General features: G+C 43.6%; 1 protein-coding gene across 1 annotated transcript; it reads right to left on the bottom strand.

Moving 5' to 3' along the window:
• Window positions 1–388: 388 nt before the first annotated feature.
• LOC133892649 (calcium-dependent protein kinase 20) lies at window positions 389–4,259 on the bottom strand. The gene is made up of 8 exons (XM_062333543.1): window positions 3,453–4,259; window positions 2,971–3,094; window positions 2,649–2,792; window positions 2,215–2,367; window positions 1,865–1,980; window positions 1,614–1,781; window positions 975–1,205; window positions 389–817 (listed from the first exon to the last, which is right to left on the bottom strand). Exons 1-8 carry the CDS (start codon window positions 3,966–3,968, stop codon window positions 665–667), a joined length of 1,605 nt encoding a protein of 534 aa, XP_062189527.1. The 5' UTR covers window positions 3,969–4,259; the 3' UTR covers window positions 389–664.
• Window positions 4,260–19,277: the final 15,018 nt, after the last annotated feature.

Below are 19,277 nucleotides of genomic sequence, written 5' to 3'. Positions count from 1 at the left end.
CCATCTATTTTAGGTAGAGACAGGAAAAGATCAAACACATATTTGGAGCTATGCTCGCATTGTCTAGAGTCTAGACAGAATTCAATCATTTTTTTTAAAAAAAAATGAACCAATCTCTCGGCAGATCCCTCGACGTGTTCCCGATGCCATTTACACCTGAGAAAACTGGCATGGGAGACGTGATCAACCAACAGATTTTGGATATGTTACCTTCGTCAGTTTGGTTGACCAGTAAACTGTTTTTTTCCTTCCAAATCCAACTCTGATCAAGCACCACAGGCATGAAGATGTACTATCAGGAAATGAACAGATTCAGCTAGCTTAGCCTTACAGTTTTAGGGTATGACCGATAAGATGGATGACAACAGAACAGCTGGATCTACAAAAGTGAAGAAATGGATACAACCCCCTAATTTTTTCTTTCTCTTGTACAGTACACTTTGCTCAAGGAGTGGACATCCGTGAGGCGTGGATCGTACAGTCTAAATACAATCAAAGCATCAACAATCGCCTAGTGCTTCAAACGGATAGCGAGTGAAGAACAGTAAGCAATAGAACATCGAGATGAACAGAAGAAATAGTTGTCAACGAAACAACCAGAAAAAAAAGCTACACAAGGTTTGCATCTGGAATTCACAACTTGCCTATTGGTGCTATCGACTCACTACCGGGTACTTGTCATCTGCAACGATCTATCCTTTTGCAGCTTTAGGCTCAGGCTGGTGAACCGTTCTCTTGAATACTGTCTTGATGCTTTCCTCCAGTCTGTTCCAGCCTTCATCATCGCCGCAAACTCATCATAGCTAATCTTGCCATCCTGAAGAACAAGATAATGAACGCCGTTGAGATATTCGGTACCCTAGATTCTATGAATCACAAAGCTTAGCATGCCAATCGTACCGCCAAATGATCCAAATAAGAAAAGAGAAAGAAAGCATCAAGCTTTTGCAACTAGTTGATGAAGAAACACAAACCTTATCAGTGTCTACATCACGGATGATGGCATTGATAACCTCTTCATGATTTTGTCCCAGGTCATCAGCTAATGACTCGCGGAGTTCATCTATTTCAATATATCCACTCTCGTTCCGATCAAAATATGCAAATGCCTTGTGCAGATGCTCATCATTGCCGATCTTTCTGAGGTGAACAGATAGAGTAACAAATTCTCCATAGTCCAAGCTTCCATTTCCATCAGCATCCGCCTGACATAAGATGTGCAAACAGTAAATATAAAGGGGCAGCACACATCACCTTCATGACTTATGCACGTCACTGAGTGAAAGAATGCTTATTACTAGGTAAAAATGAACAAAAAAATCAAGCACTGGCGTTCAACATGTTGGACCAATTATGGGCTGCACAGTACTTTGCAGAAACCGATTTAATGATGAAGGACCTTTTATAGTATCAGAAAAAAAAATGTGATGTGATCTGCCATCTTATCAACATTTTCCTAACTTCCAGGGTGTGTTTCCATCTAAAGAGATGCAAGAATTCTTACATCCGACAAAATAACTATGAAACCAAGACGATTAAATACTATATCCAGTCTAATACCAAAGAAGTGTGAATTAAGCTTCATACAGCTAAGGAAAAAAATGATTACTCACAGCTTCCATTAGTATTTGGACATCTGCATCAGGCATTTGGTGCCCAATCTTATGCAGACCAAGCTTCAGTTCATCAAAATTAATCATTTGATCTTTGTTAAGATCCATCTTCTCAAACATATCCTTTATGTCAGCAGCCTCTTCTACTGAAAGATGCTCAGCTATGACCTATAGTAAAAAAATGTGAGAAAGTTCAGAACAAGTGTAACATTGAAAGGAATTATCTGAGGTCAAGTCAGGCGGAAATGTACCCTAAGCGCATGCTTCTTGAACTTGTTCATCACAGAGAATTGTTGAAGTCTGGCCTTAACAGTTTCACCCAAATTGACATTTGGAGCCTTCTTAATGTTCTGCAACCATGTGTGACCTAGAAGAAAAATACAAGGTTATGAGACAAAATATATAGGGGAAACACTTCTGAAATCATAGAGCATTATCTTCCATCAATTTTAATGCAAGGTTTGACAATCTTGGATTAGAGTAGATTTTTGCACCTCAAAATCATCACGTTCTAAGATGGAGGCATTTTCCCATTAGTTTTAGATTGAACAAATGTAAGTAAACACAATATCATCAACTAGTGCAAGAATTTGATGATTACCAAGCACTTGCTGAGCTGTTAATCGCCGTTTTGGATCTGGATTGAGCATTCCCCTAACAAGATCTTTTGCGTTATCTGAGACCCTTGGCCATGGATCTCTTTTAAAATCAACGACAGAACGAATAATTGCTTGAGCAACACCCTGTTCAGTTTCTGCATTACATGATGGAAACACAAAAAAATGTTAAGAAAGACCATTTAACAATGCAAGAGTAAGATGTATTTTTTTATCTACCACGGCCCATCTCCCTATCAGCCCACACCCAAAGTAAAGATCAGAAAATAAAGGGTGTCAGTTTAGAATGTGCCATAGAATACATTTGCACATACAAGAAATTACATCGTATTGCATTTTCTAATTCTCAAAATCTAAATTTTTACCATATATAGATATGTCACTGCATAATCCATCATTTCGGGCAAAAAAAACTAACCTGCCCAGAATGGGGGGACACCACAAAGAAGAATGTAAAGAATCACTCCTGCACTCCAGACATCAACTTCTGGGCCGTAATTTCTCTTTAGCACCTCTGGAGCCATGTAATAAGGACTTCCAACAATCTCAGTGAACCGTTCGCCTACAGAATATCAAAATCAGAATACTAGAAGAATAGCATCTTAAAAAAATACAAAGCAGGCAGCATAAGAGATAGACAGAACATGCTAGCGCCACAGTCCAGTGATCATATCACCAAGAAATGACTGATGAAGTGAAACGACAAACAGATATAGGAAAGAAGGATATCACAACTGTACCTGGAGTGAAAAATACAGACAGGCCAAAATCAATTGCCTTAAGAGCCGCTGTTTCTTTCTTGTTTGCGAACAAAAAATTCTCTGGTTTGAGATCCCTGTGCATCACTCCATGCTTATGGCACATCTGACATTGTACAGGACATAAAGGAGGCACAAGTTAATTCACCATACAGATAACGGATTATGGGCAGAAAATGTGAAATTGCAAACAATCTAATCACCAAGTTAAAGAGCCAGGGAATGATAGCATAAGGTAATAGACAGAGTTCACATTATTAAATATAGTGAATCGCATAAGTTTGCTCCATCACCTATTGAATCAAACAATAGACAAAGTTATCATATGAGTGATAGCAAATTGATCCCAACGTAATGAGTGCAACAGAGGCATATAACGACATCCATCTCTAATTGCTGCCCAACAGTGATTATTCTAACATTAACCTCCATAGAACCTGCACAAACAAGGAAGCCAATCTCACCTGCACGACCTCGACGATGGTGCGGGTAACCACGGCGGCGGCGCGCTCCGTGTAGTGCCCCCGGGCGACGATCCGGTCGAAGAGCTCCCCGCCCTCGCAGAGCTCCATGACGAGGTGCACGGCATTGTCGTCCTCGAACGTGTCCCTGAGCGTGACGATGTTGGGGTGCCTGGGGAGGTGCCGCATGATCTCCACCTCGCGGCGCACGTCCTCGATGTCGACGGGGGTGCGGAGCTTCTTCTTGGAGATGGACTTGCAGGCCAGGGCGTCCCCCGAGGCGCGGTCCGTGCAGAGGTAGGTGACCCCAAACTCCCCGCGCCCGAGCTCCCCGCCCAGCTCGTACCGCGCGGCGATGTCCCGCCCCGTGGGCTCCCGCAGCACCACCAGCTTCGGCCCCGGCGGCGCCGACCGGTTGTACTCGATGGAGAAGGGGTTCGGCTTCTTGCCCTTCTTCTGCTTCGGCTTCTTGCCGCCCTCGCCGTCGGCGCCGCCCGGCGTCACGCAGCAGTTGCCCATCTTCCACCGCCAAGATCCGACCCCGAGAAGCCTGAATCAAGAAACCGCACGACCCCGAGGAGATCTGCGAGGAGACGGCGAGAGACAGAGGCCAAGAAATGAACAGCGCGTGGTTGGTGTGCGCGTCGGGAGGGAAGGCGGCGAGCGAGGGGCGTCAAATTGCGGGGGGGGGGGGGGGGGTTCGGTGTAGACGGGGTCAGCGGTGGCGGCGTCTGGCCCGTGTGGGAACCCCCCAGTGGTAAAGCCAACGACGGACGGGAGCCGTGGAGGAGAAGAGGGAGGTGGGAGAGCCGGAGAGGAGGGAGAGAGAGCGGGGGAGAAATTTGGGATTTTACCACTTTGATCGTTAGCGCTCGTTAAAATATCATTAATAAACACAATTTTATTAAAATATCATTCACGTCGATACTCATCTCGTTAGAACTATCCTATTTTCCTCTTAATTTCTTTTGTAGCCAAAATTAGACCTGGATTGACGAATTTACTCCTGAACGAACATGCCCTTTCTGGTGAATCGGTTTGAGTTCGTTTCTTTTTCAGTAAAAATCACGTCTTTTTAATCCAAAGCCCGTGACCATCTGAAGATCGACTTGCTCTTGCTACTGTAGCATCCTGTGCTTGAGTTTTTTTATTCTTGTATGGTTGTTGGAGCATACATGAACATAAAAACATAGTGACCGAAATAAGGTGATTGTATGCATTTCGGCCAGAGCCAAATTTGTCAATTCAGGATTGATGTTAGCTGAAAAGAAAAGAAAAGAAATTAAGGGGAAAAATGGATAGTGATATTGTAGCAAGGTGGGTATAGGAAAGAGTAGCATCTTAATAAAGTTAGGTTCATCGATAGCATTTTAATGGGCACCAATAACGAAAATGGTAAAATTCCAAATTTCCCCAGAGAGGTGGTCAAACACGACCTCTCTCGCCTTTTTTTTTCTCTCTCCTTACTCATTTTGTTTCTCCTCTCTTTATGTTCATTTTTTCTCTCATTTTCTTGTTTATAACTAATATAGTACTCATACGTTACAACAGTTTCTAAACATCACCTTTTCGAGATCTAGCAGGGCGGTGGCAGCGACGAGATCAAGAGTGAGAATATATTGTACGCAGATTTCATGGGGTGGTGAGGGAGGCGGAGGGGGCAGCATGAGGGGGATATCCACTCAAGGCATGAGGTGCACGCGAGATGGATATGAGTGGGGCGAAAAGGACGGTCGAGAGAGTGGAACAACGGATACGTGGGTGACCAATGCAACGACTTGGGGTTAGCTGTGGGGGACGGAGCAGATTTCTAGTGGATGTTAGTGTTAGTTTTCTCTGATTTTTTATTTATTTCATATTGTTGTTTTCCAATTTTTTATTAGACGGCGTGAGAGGTGAAGTGGAAAGGTGACGAACCAACTGATGGTTTATATGATAGAGATTTTTTTATTTTTAATTTGATTTTATCTTTGAATTCTCTTGTTTTGGTTGGGTGGCATTATTTATGGCGACAGAGACTTTGGAAAGAAGTTTTCAAGGGGAGTGAAGAGGACTGGACGAAAAGCTGGTTAGGTGGGTGGATTTAAAATGACACTACGCAGGATTCGTGCCATCTTCGCTGCCTAATCATAGCGGACAGGTCGACTTTTTGATGCGTACAAAAGTATTTAAGCAGGGAGCGGAAATCGGGAGTTGTGTTACGGTTCAAACGTGTTGAGTAATCGCAAAAGGCGCCTCATGAACGTTTCTTCACTTGGTTCCAGTCCATCTATTGCTTTAGACTGGAACCATCTGTTGCTATACAAAAACAAAGTGGTATCTAAGGCCGGCTAAGGACTTGTTTGGAACTCTCGAATTGATTTTTTTCTAATCTTCCTACAAATTCCTCTGTTTTAAGTAGGCCTTGGAGTGGGGTTATTTGATAGAATTTTTACAATAATCATGCTGGTAAGGTCTTTTAACAGAAAGAAAAATGTATGAGCTTTTAAGTGAGCGGGAATGTGTGGAAAAATTTATTGTGGATATGATTCAGAACGAGCGCATTAGGATGAGCATCTTCAAAAGAAGTCTAATATAATTCTCCATAGTTAAGTTTATAAATTTTATCTCTAAAATCCGCTTCAATAAATATCCTATATGGTTCTCAATATTTAGATGTTCTCAATATCCCTCAATCCTAAATAGAAGTAGGGAACCAGTTAGACTCCTAATCCTACCTAAGCCCACATACTGCTCCCACCCATCCGTGCCTCCTGCTTCTCCTCCACACACTATATGATGTCACCACCCCTAGTAAGACCCTCGTTGTCTGCCTTCAGTTCCGGCTCAGCCATGCCACCGTCGACGAGCATGTAGCTATACTCCAAAAGGTCAGGACCCTCAACGCGAAGCTAGTAATCCTCGCTGAGCTAGACGACCGGCCGTAGCGATGGTAGCGCAGCCAGTGAGTTCGCTGCGAGGCTGGAGCTTCTCCGTGGGTTTTTGGACTCGACGGAGGTGGCGTTCAAGGGAAGGGACGCCGACGAGAGGCGAGTGATGGAAGCAGAGGTGGGGAGGGCATTGGCCACGACGCGACAGGGAGCGGGCGGGAGGCTTGGCGGGCTCGGATGGCGGTGGTGGCAGGGTTCGAGGACGCGGTGTTTGGGAGCGAGGCGGTGAAGACAGCGAAGGCATTGCTAAGGAAGTATGACAGTGGGTGGGATCTGGTGCGACCCTCGTTGGTATCTGGCAGCGGGGTGGGTGTAACATCTTAAATTTTAGCATGTAAATTAATTACAAAATTCACTCCAAGTTAAAAAAAATCTAATTAATTATACCAATATAAATCAAAGAAATATATATTTAAAGTATATATACTCGCATGTATATATTCAAATATATTATTTAGGCTAAGTATTACAAATAGCACTAAGAAAATTTCAGAATTAATCATTGCAATAAATTGAGCATATGCGTTTTTAGTTTAATTATTTTTATGGTTCTTTATATGGAGATTTAAAATTGAATGTCCCTATATTTCAAATCTACTCTTAGATTCCATTTGGTTCAAATCAAATTCAAATTCAAATCCCTTGATTCAAATCATCTTAGGAAGCTCAAGGTTCAAGTTTAAATCATAATTCAAATATATTTATTTGAAATGATCCTAATCCAAAGTTAAATTAAAATTCAAATCTCTCATTTTAATTTAATTCCAAAACCAATTTTTATTTCCTTTTTTATTTTCTTCCCTAGGCCGGATTCATCTCTCTTCTCTGTTTTGGCCCAAGCGTTGGCCCAGCCTCTCCTCTCTCCCTCCTGCGCGCACTTGGCCCAGCTCCCACATTGGCCTGCGCTCCGCACCGTCGCCCGCACGCTCCCGATCGCACCACTCAGCTTGATCACCCTCGCACTGGCCAACCGCCTGCGCGACAGTGGCCATCCACGCGTCGCATATCGGCCGCCCGCCCGGCCTCCTTCTCCTCTTTCCTCCAGCGTGACGATGCACCGCTCACCACCGAGTCAGCCGCAACACCCCTCCACTCCCTCACTCTCTCTCCTCTCTTCGCCCATGCGTGTGTTGCCCATGCCTCTGCGCAGCGTGATTTCCACGCCCACAAACGCACATGGACGGCGCAGGCACCCATGCCGCGGGAAAAATGGTGGGTGCCGCTGAGCCATCTCACCGTCGCGCTGCCGCCGATGACCACACGATGTCATGCGGTGCACTGCCTCCCTCTATAAATAGAGCCGTCCGACCCCCCCCCCCCTCTCTCTCTATTTACCCAATTCGCCGCCTCCACCGCCATTCCCACCTCTACGACCTTGCCATCGCCATCCTACAGTCGACGTGCTGCTGAGGAGCACTAGGGAGCCCTCGCCATCCCGGTGCCGCTCTCCGTCCGCCGGAATCCCGACGTGAGCCACCCGCGTGCGGAGCCGAGCTGACTGCCGTCACCTCTTCGACAAACCTCCAGCCATCGCGGCCAACCCACCGCCATTCTCCTTCTCGGCGAGCCTCTTGGTTCCCCTAGCACCCTCCTAGCTAGCATGTAGTCGCCCCGAGCCGCTGATTAGCGTATAGCCACATGCCTTCGCATGTGTTTGTCTCTGTTGTCATGCAAGCATCGCCGCCGGCGTGCGCCTTTGCTATGTGATGTGACCAGTCGTCGTGTCGTGATGCCTTGAGGTGTTAGGCCTCTTTTTCTTGCAGAATTGGCACATCCCTGTGCAAGGGAGGTACTACCCATTTTTACTCGTGCCACTGTCCCCCCCTCCGGCTGTTAGCTAGCACCTTATCGCCACCCGCCACCATCAAGATGCTCATAACCTAGTCCACCATGTCCCGTAGAAGTCCGGCGTTGAATTTCCGTCGTGAAGCCCCGACCAGAGCGCTCCTCCGACGAGTTTTCCCGTGCGCGCCGCTGTGGATTCCTCACCGTCGGCCATTTCTCCCTCCCCTCCGCCACTCAGGCGCGTGGGCGCCTGCGCGCTCGCGTGGACCGGCCAGTAGGCCGTAGCTCGGCCCAATGGCTAGCTAGGATATGCGTAAAAATGGGTGAAAACTGCTTTGGCAGGGGAAAGTAGAGTAGTACTCTGAAAGAGGATGTTCTCGGGGGCTTGAGTTACCTTTTGTGGTATTCATTGCTGGAAGATACCTGTCTTGGCCGTTTAAGGACCGGGTCATAAATTTGGCATAAGTGTGGTACCTTATGTATAAGGGACACATGCGTGACTATTTTGTAGATGCATCAATTAGCATTATAGAGTACCTAGATGATCCATAAAATTGATTAATAGAGTCATGTTTATGTTCTGGAATGTGTTCAAGAAATTGAGTGGCATATTATGAATTTTAAGTAAGATGGCCTTAAAATTAAAATCCCCATGACACATACGGTTCACTCAAACCTGAGGATTTTGGAAATTAATGTTGTGACCAATAGAATTGTTAATAATTTTTCTCCTCATCTCTAAGGTAGAATAATTAAGTCAATCATTCCAAGTCTTGATTTGATCAAGATAGAAAAATTATTTTGTATGCAATATGTGATATGGACTTGATATATGTATAGTACAATCCAGATGGTATATAGGTAAGCTTGTTATATCCGTTATTTTGATTAAGAGAAAATATTCCTCTTTGTTATCATCATGGGCTTTAATATGAAAACTGTTCTGATTGATATGTCTATAACTTAGTAAGGTACGAGTTGAATCGGGATACAATAGAGTATCATCAATTATGACTTGTATACCCTATGAGCAGCAAGCATTGTAGACAATTTTTTTTCAATTCTCTCCACATATGTGGAGGCTTTGTCACAAAATAGCAACTTAGAGCAAATCTTATGAACAACATGGTTGTATTCTTCAATGGACTTAAAGTCCTAGAGGTAAATGTTGGACCACTCGCGCTGTACTTTAGGCAGAATGACTGCCTTTTTGTGTTTTTAACGCTCTTTGAGAAAGTTCCATAGATCATATTATCACACCCCAAAATTCCTTTTTTGGGTTGTGAGCATTTTAAAACAATAAAATATTTTTTCATGAAATTTGAAAGTTTTTCCAAATATTTTAGAGTTTAAAAAGAATTTGTTTTGTGTGATGAAATATGTATTTTTAAAATATTAGAATAGGTCAAGGAATTTCAAGGTTGGACAAATCCTTGTTCCATTTTTTTCCAACATTATCCAAAAATCCCCTGTGAACAATCTCATCTCACGTCCTTTTTATCCAACCCACCGTGCACTGCCTTTCCTCAATGTGTTTCTCTCTAGCCTGTGACTCCAAACCAGCAACACGCCATCAATCTTGCATCACGTTGAATTGCTAGCAAAACGGCCCACATATGTGCTAAAGCCAACTCAAACTAGCTCACTTGCTCATGCATGTATCTGATCATTTCCATCCACCTCCAAACAACGTCGTCCCTTCGCATGGCAGACATAGTCAGTCATCTAAGCACGAGTAAGTGCTCAATCAAACGCATTGACAGCCATCAAATAAGAAAAACCGGTAGCCATTCTATCCTCTTTCAATTCCCAGCAATTCAGAGTGGAAACCGTCACTTTAATGGCCATAATGGCAATTGAAGCCGGCCGTCGTTACTCCTCGTCTCCAGCCTCGTCTTCTCACATAGTTTCGGAGTTCAATACCGTCTCAAATGTAAATCTTTTCAATAACAAAGTTGTAGGGCTCGTAGAGAGCTTCGATTTGCACCTATGGAAGTCCCCATTTGGATAATGGATCTAAGAGTTATTACCCCCGAGATCAGTGTTGCGCAGTTAAGGCTGAATTCAAACAGTTTTTATTATGGTATAGTTTTGGAAATCAAGATGAAGTTTCCAGAAATTCCAATGAACACCAAAGTCGTAGACCTTTTCTAGTACTATAAGGTAGAGTCTTAAAACGTCCAATTTGGAGTTATTATGGTGAAGTTATCATCCTTAACCTGAGCTGGCCCTTTCCCCTCCCCAATCAATTTCGAAACCGACTGCCTTAACTCCGATCGGTCGTTTTCTCTTTGTGGCCTGGCCGTCCCTCTCCCTTACTACGCATATAAAAGGAGCCCTCTATGCTGCTACAAGCTGCACGCCACCACTCCACCATGCTGCCAGGCTGCTGTCATGGTTCGCCGTTCTCGCCGTAAGTCACGTCCAGCCTTGTCGTAGCCGGTTGGCATCCGCGTTCCTGGAGATCTGTCCAGGTAAAAACCTTGATCTTTCACCAAGATGTACCCCAGATCGTCACTCACCATGATCAAAAACCCATTTGGCCAGAGGAGCAAAGACGTTATTGGGATCTGCATCACCGTGCCGCTACCCCACGTCTGGTCGCGTCCAGGGCGAACCGAAGAATCCATCAGCGTTCCCAATGATCCAGCAAAGATCTGGCCAAGCTACCTGCGTCACCTTATAGAACATTGTGGGAGCCTTAGAATCCATGAAGGACTCGACCAGATCTTCATCGATGTAATGGGAACGCGAGCCGGACCTCTAGCGCAGCATGTTGCCATCACCGTTGCCGTTTGCCGCCTCGACGACCACTCCCCCAATCATCGCAGCAAGATCTTGTGAGCAAAATATGACGTTTCTAGAGATTCAATGAGCTACAAGGTTGAGACTTCAAGATATGCCAGAACCGAGTTTACGAAGATAACTGAGTAGCAGCCAGGCAAGTGTCCTTGAACATCTTGCACCTATTTTAGGAATTTATGTTAGTTGTTTATCCTTCATACATTCTTGTCTAAATTGGAATCACATGATTAGGGTTTACTAGTATTTGTATCATTTTCCTTGTCGTCGTTGATGAGTCTTGGGAATAAAGGGTAGATATGCTAGTCGTTGTTATGATTGGTTATGAGTTAAACTTGACTAATGTTATGAAACATGAACCGGGTATGATAATTTTTTGTAGCAATATGGTATAGGGATCTTAACAGGATGGTTGGTTTGAGGATGGTGCAAGAAGGAGCATGTGTTGTGCTGCACGGTGGGAATGTGTATGTTCCTGTGTGGGATCCTAAGGACCGGTTCTTGAACATGTAACCAGGCTAAACAGCAACTACGAGGCTTATATGGGTATGGTCTGGCTAATTAATTAGCCACCCCTCCGGTCCTATGGGTACCAGTGGATGGTTGAGTGGCACAAGAGGGGGCTTCTGCACTGATGTAATCGTCTGTTAGCAGTGAAACCTCAGTGAGTGCTTACGGGATAGCGGGAGCTTTGTAACAGCCTTGTAGTGATCTCTTGGTGCACACCATGAAAGTGTGTAGGGTACCGACAGGTACCGGCAAAAGAGTTGATCACGACTCGTGGGTAAAGTGTGCAAACTTTGTAGAGTTTAAAACTGATCGATCAGCCGTGCTCATAGTCAAGAGCGGGCTTGGACTTCTTCTTGATTATTTGGGATCAGAGTTCTGGTATGGATGGTCGGTAGCTAGATAATGGGATTACCTGGTGAGTTTTGGTAGCCGGATATGGGATATCTGGTGAGTTTGGTTGTCAGATGGAATCCAATGAGTTGTTCCTCTTGCTTATGTTGTGTCTTCATACTTAGTAAATAGGATGTCTGTTTCTTAGAATGATAAGTTAAGGTTGCTTAGTGCAATAAATCAGTGTCTAAGCTTTTCTTAACTCAAGCCCTCATGCCATGCTTTCTTATACTTGCGGAGTATGATATGTACTCACACTTGCTATTTTTAATAATAAATAATGCTCAGTTGGAGAAGACTACAAGAAGATCAAGGAAGCTGAAAACTGTTGATTGGAGACGGAGCGTCTTGGGTCACGTTGCCCCCAGTTGATTGCTTGTGGTGTGTCCAGAAGATCCATAGGTGTCCTCTTGTGTTCTTCCGTTGTTGCATAAACTCTGGTATTTATTTCAATAAAGTTATTTTTGTTTGATATAGAATTGTATATCACTTATATGTCACCGCATATATAATGAAATTGATTCTGGCATACATGTGGATTGCACCTGGTGATTCTTCTGAAAAACCGGGCGTGACACATATGGATTATCATCCTTCAAGTATTCAGATTTTAAATCTGGATGAAGATGGTGCCTTATGAAGTATAAAGCGTCATACTTGATTTGATCTAGAAGTGGTATATCTCCTTTTTGAGGAGGATTAATCGTCGTTATTAGTCAACGGGACGATAGACTTATTTTTATATCCATTGCCCAAGTTGGATAGTTGCGACCAACTAACTCGAATCTGTCGAATACGACGTTGGACATTTTGTCCTACAAAAATGACCAATGATTGAGTGAATTTACACTTTGGGTGAATTGAAGAATCATGGTAACATTGTAATAGTGATGCAAAATTAGTAAAGTCAAGTTGAGACTTGAAGTACATAGTGTAGTGAAGTTAATACGTTGAAGATAATAACTAAAAATGGTGTAGATCTCGTAGTAGTATGAGGCATAATCTGATATTTCTCAGTAGATGTCTATGTTCTTATTACATTGTGTTATCCTAAGTAGAATATTTGGAATAACACATTGAAGATAGCCATTAAGTCAAGATGACAAAATGTAGACCTCGCAGTAATGATGGATAATCTACAAATATGCAGTAGATTTCATAGTTCCATTACCTTATGTTTCACAAATATTAAATGGAGGTAATCATTTAATTTAATTTTGCATTTTAATTCTGCTTGAATTAAGCACTTTTGGGTATAAGAGCTCTTTGGGCGTAATTAAGGTGAATTAATATATAATTCAACAAGAAAATAGTCTTAATTGCAAAATTAACACTGTCGTTAACACAATTGCATATTATAGGGAATGCATAATAGCAAATACATTGAACATTACATGATTCCAGATAATACAAGCTCTAGAATGCATATATTACATTATGTAAATATAATATAGTGCAATAAATTTTAAAACTAGAGGTTAAAACGACAAGACACTAGTAAAAGTGCATCTAACTCCTAAGTATGGTTTTAGTAATTAATAATAATACATATAGACTAATAATGTTGTTAAGAATTGTTAGTGGATTGTTCCATAGGTAATGCATGGAGAAAATATATGTATCAAGTTGAATGAGCTCTAGGTGATACTCGGGTATGTTAATGACAATACCTTTGGACTAACATTTGTTTATAATTATTAGTAGGTTATACCATAGGAGATGCATAAGTGATAAGACATGAATTCATTAAGAAATAACATGAAGATCAAAGATATGCATCCAGATAAATAATCTCTAGGTGATACTCATGAGAAAAAGAAGAAGCTTTAGAAGGTTGACAATAAAAGTGAATGCTTAGTCACTTATTGAGATTAAATGACTTAAGGTATAAAGTTGTCAATGAAGTTTTATGGACTAACCCATGTGTTTTGTATTTGAGAGTGGGTTAGAGTTAGAATCTATAAAAAGGCATGAGTTGAATTGAGATATCAAATATGCCAAGAGTGAAGTACAAAATTTAGACTTCATATATGACAAAGTGAATTCATTAAAGATATCGGATACAAAGTGGTTTTTATGATAAGATGGTGAATGGCAAACGATACTTGTCTGTGATGGACCATCCGGTGGTGAAGGGCAAGCAAAGGGGCTTTGCACCGAAGGACCAATGCCAATGGACCTTGCGAGGCCATGTGAAGATATGAGTGATTTGCATCAATCACATGAAGAATCAAGAATAGATGGAGTGAAGTTTATATGAAAGTTGGCAACCCTCAAGGTTTGAAAGAAAGAAGTGATACTCACCCCATATAAAAAGGAATGTATGTGGGGGGTTAGGGTTACCCCGCCCCGGCCTCAGCCCCAATCATGTGTGGTGTCGCCATCGAAGAGGTTGATGCCACCATTGGGAAGGTCGGGGTCACTAATGGGTAGGCCAGTGTGACACCGGGTGAGGTGTCAGATGGTCGATTGCTGTTGCACGGCTGTACACTATGCCACTGTTGCTCGGGTAGGCCAAGCCACCGTCGCTTGGGCAGAAGCCATCGCCAAGATAGATGGATGGCAAGTGCCACCGACTGAGTGCGGGAGAAGATCCACTGGCCGCTTAGGGCACCTCGAGCAGGAGGCTTAGGAGCCACTCGCCTTTGGTTGGACGTGGATTGACCACATCCATCGGGTCATGGCCGGACGCAGGCAAGCCACCAAAGGGAGGCCAAGTTCGTCTTTTGCGTCGCTGCGGACATCCTTGGGATGCTGACACGCAAAGTCTTCGACCTTGGATGAGCTGCCTCCACCACTATCGGGCAAGCCAACACGCCACTACCATTGGGCAAGCCAACGCGACATCGCAATCCAATTCGGCTACTGCGTCAGGTAGATCTCGCCGCGCTGGGTGGTTCTTGCCACAAGAGGAAGACGCGGCCACTGGCTCGGGTGGACCGCATCACCGGGCATCCCGGGTCATGGTCGTCGTCGCCGAGCTGGCTTGGTCGCCGCCTAGGCAGGTTAGGCCACTACCGAACATGTCAACTTAGGCACCGAATGAGGGCAGACAAAGGTGCTGTCAGATAGAGCGTGACACCACAGTGTAAAGTGCCACTAGAGGGCAGATCTGCGCCAGAGAGCAGAGGTGGCGCCGCTGAAGGTCGAGTGTGGCTGGATTGGGTCGGTCGCTATCGATGTGCGGGTGCCACCGGATTTGGATGGGGTTATGCCAGCCTTCGCCAAGCACCATATGAGCGAGCAATTGTTGGGCTAGCATCACCGCAGGGCAGATAGACGCCATCATGGGGATGCGTTGTCGGAGAACACTAGACAGATGCCACCGGATGCACGAGCCATCTTTGAAGAAAAGCACTGGTCAAGATCTCAGTGACTTCATTTTTCTTACCCCGTGTGCTTCCTCTGTATAGAGGCCTTCATGCCTCTACTGTTCTTCTTCGTTGTGGTGTTCATCTCGTTGTCGGTGAAGTAGAAGAATCGCTGTTGTAGTGGATTTCTTTTGCCTCCAATTGGATTAGGCCGATGAGCGTCGTGGAGAGCGAGTGCATTGCCTTCGTATAGCAGTGTAGCAAGTTCAACGCCTTCGTAGCATAGTGTAGAGTGTGTTGATAATGTATTACAAGTAATTTTGTAGAAATAAAGAAGTAGAGGAAATAAAAACTCTTATGTTATTGATTCATATGGTGTTTACATGTTTATACATGTTGAATGTTTATGATGAAAAGATATGTTCATTGAGAAGATATCACTTCACAAATAGATATAACTCTTGATAGTTGATAAATTAATTAATAGTTAAACACCTAAAAATGTCTTTTCCCTGGAGGTATTTATCTCACAACAAGCAGTACTGTCCCTTTTTCTTTTCCTTGAATTCGTTCGTCACCTTTGCTGGCGACGCACGCAGTGAGCACCAATCATGGGTCGGTGTTGACGCGAACCGGGCATCGATGTTCCCGTGTCGCGCCGCTTTCAGATCGCGTAAAAAAGCGCCCCTGGTGTCGTGCCAATGGAGCCGAACAGGGAAAGGGACGCCACCGCTCAGCCATTCACACTTCGCGGTCTCTCGCGTCGATGGATCATATAACACGCACATCATTTATGCGTGATGCTACACCACGCGGCCGTGTCATCACTCATCTGTTCGCCTACCTCATAGTCATAGCTTGGCCATGCACAACAAGCATGTTTGTTCTTTGGCTGGTGATATGATTTACCTACCATGACTCTGGCGGTCAAACTGAAACTAAACAAATAAATAAATATTTACTTCCATCTAACTAAGTTAAAGAAAAACTAAACTAGATGATGATCTAAAACAACTCATTAGATAACTACTTGCATACCTAATAGCTACCCATGTAGCTTAACAACATGGCAGAGATTGGCGATGGTTTACATAGATCATGGACACCAAAAGCAATTATTCTCCCTCTTGAAAATATTTGAAAAACTGCCTTGCCCATCAAATCATAGTGATGGGCCTAATTGGATAATGGAACAGTAATGGATATGCATCAGGTTGCTGTTGCTGCAGGGCAGTGCCCACTGCCTGCCGGTCTGCCGAAAACGAGTCCACGGCATGCTCGAGGTCTTGTAGTGGATATGGTCAGCCAGGGAGGGTGGTGGTGATTTGGAGAGTGTTTTGATATTTTTTACATTCATATTTAAATAAATAGACCTTTGATAAAAAGAATTATAGAAATACAGTCTTTTCAAAGGACGATAAGCATATCACAGTAGTACGAATACCCTTACCACTCTCTTAGAGGATGATTAGGTTCCGCCCCTACCTTACCGCCCTATACCCCCTTACCGTGCTCTTAGAGAGCGGTTAGCATCCCTGCCGCTCTCTAAAGAGGCGGTTAGTCCCGCCACACATCCTCTCCTTACGCCCTCTCAGGAAGTGGTTAGTCTAGTTTTTTTTATAAAAAAACATAAATATCATAAAGTTATGTAAGATAAAAATAATAAAATCACAGAAAATATTTAAGTGAAGATAGAATAAATACATGTTAGTAAAATGATAAAACATACTGAATGTTAGATAGAATATGTATATGAGATGAGTACATGGAATTTACTAGGAACTAAAATAGCATGTAGGCTATATCTAAGATGCATACACAACTTAGGTAATAGATTAAAAATGATAGAACCATCTTGCATTCAACAAGTACAATAATTAGTAGCATAAATATTATGGACAAAATGGCCCTTGAAATTGTCTGTGCCTTATCTCCCGGGCCATCTAATGGTAACTGTATTCTGGAGATTTTAGTCTACGTGGTGCCGGTGTATAAAAAAAAAAATCAAAGTTAGGATCCCAGTCATTTACCTCGTCGTCAGAGAATTCGCAACGGCGTGAAGTTTTCTTAGGAGTAAGCATGAAGTCATCATCATCAGAAGAAACCCATTCGGTTGTGGTGGAAGTGGTAGAAGCACGTCCTCTTATGATGGTTGTCAAATGACCATCGCTTTCACGGTGGCTCGAACCACTGCCTCTTTCGCAACAACGTGAAGGTATTGAATGACCACCTCTATGTCTCCAGTTATATACGGGTTGGCAGCTATCATCGAAGAGCAGATGCAGTCCTAAAAAGTTCTTGATTGGTTTGTTTAGCAACTCTTTGTTATGAGGGAATACCTAGTATACAAAAAGAACATCCGAAAATATAAATGTGTCTTAGAAGTGTAATCTAACAAATAACTAGGACATGTAATAATGATGAACGTAACTTAATGTGATCCTCGTACTACTAAGGGTGTATAAATATGGTATATGCTCGTTTGCTAAAACACTTTTCTATGTCGACTAGTTCGCGCACCTTAATATATCTTTGACAGCACTCTAACAAGTGCGTCTTAAGGTCCATGGAGGTCACAGAGCTTACCGTTCACCACCATTGCTCCGTGGTGGAATAGGGAAAACAGGGCATGGTCTGCCATTTTGACAACACTTTGTTCAGTTCTCATCCTTGAACACATCGTCAGCTTTTGCCTGGGTCTCCCTCATATTCTGTAAGGCTATCATTGATAATTTCAATGTCCATGCGAAATGTGTTGAGGAGGCAGCCATGGTGTTGTATTAGTTATCAAATGCTAGTACTGTTTCGGAAAAGTACGATGTCATGACCTTCTCGTTGCCTCAACCTCACATTTTATATGTAGGGACCGATGGTATGGACCAAGTGTAGGTATGTAATTTGGAGATAGTGCATGCATTGGATGTCTACCTGCACCGAGTAGTCACGAGACTCTGAGTAGTCGGCAGCGTGCGGTCACATCGCTCTAAAAAGGTGGCAGCGAGCGGTTACATTAATCTAAAATGTTGACAGTGAGGGGTTGCATCTCCCTGAAAAGGTGGAAACGAGAGGTGACTTCACTCTAAGAAGCTGGTAGCATGATGTCACATGGGATTAACAAATTCATTAATGACATGATAAATAGTAACATCTAAACATGTAATACATAGAAAGTACACATGTAATACATAAAAAGTAAACATCTAAGTTACGAAAGCAAATATAAAATACTACTATTATCTCTCCCATTGGCGTCAGTTGTTACCACCATCATGGTCCTGTCGCCACTGCCGCTGGTTCACCCTCACGTAGCCCCTAGAGTAGGTCAGGTTGTCTGATGGAACAACCTGCCCGGTAGGCCTCGTAGCGATCACGGGTGTCGAGGCCTCCTCCTAGGTCTGCTGTGTTGATAGTGGAGCACTGACCAACTGTGTCCGTGTGACAACGTCGCAGTCTGGTGTGCCCTCGAAGATGTCCCTCACGATGTCGAACACGGGGTCCGACCCAAGCTCATCCTCCTGACTCGAGTATGACGACTACGATGTTGCCGTCATCATCCATGCATAATCACTCACGAGGCCTGTGAACGAATGATTTATTAGACACGGTGAATGCGAAAATGAATGTATTAGTAAAAATTCAATATTGTACTTGTATGGTACACAGGGGCAGCTGTACATGGGTAGGCCTGACTGCCGAAGTAGGGTGCGAATGGTGGAGGTGTAGATGCAGGTGTCCTGGCTTCATCACCGTAGTAACCTGCGGACGGATGATTATATTAGATATAGTATTGAATATATTGAATGAGGTAGTATATTGGCACCCATTACCTGAGAGGTCTACGAACGGTGAAGGTGTCGGCATAGGCCATGGTCTAGGTCCCTGTGGCGTTAAGTGTGTAGGTGCACCTAACATATTTTTTAAATAAATTGATCGGTAATAAAAGAATATTTCTAATCGATGTGCATGTGAATAAGGCGTACCTGTTGTTGCCGGCCCTAGAAGGCATGGTCGAGGTGGTGGTGTGGATGCCAGCCCCAGTAGAGGTAATTGCACATAAGGCCTCCTGAACGACTCTGTGGATCCCACTAGACCTGGAACGA

The sequence above is a fragment of the Phragmites australis genome, chromosome 15, assembly GCF_958298935.1.
Source record: "Phragmites australis chromosome 15, lpPhrAust1.1, whole genome shotgun sequence".
Lineage (NCBI taxonomy): Eukaryota > Viridiplantae > Streptophyta > Magnoliopsida > Poales > Poaceae > Phragmites > Phragmites australis.
This window is presented reverse-complemented; position numbering and strand designations above follow the sequence as displayed.

What these genes read in the sequence shown, in the direction of transcription:
- LOC133892649 (XM_062333543.1), bottom strand. Translation starts at nt 3,968, where the DNA reads ATGGGCAACTGCTGCGTGACGCCGGGCGGCGCCGACGGCGAGGGCGGC. An exon ending in GTCTGTATTTTTCACTCCAG is followed by an intron (nt 2,793 to 2,970) that starts GTACAGTTGTGA and finishes GATATTCTGTAG; the next exon opens with GCGAACGGTTCACTGAGATT. An exon ending in GTGATGTAGACACTGATAAG is followed by an intron (nt 818 to 974) that starts GTTTGTGTTTCT and finishes CTTGTTCTTCAG; the next exon opens with GATGGCAAGATTAGCTATGA.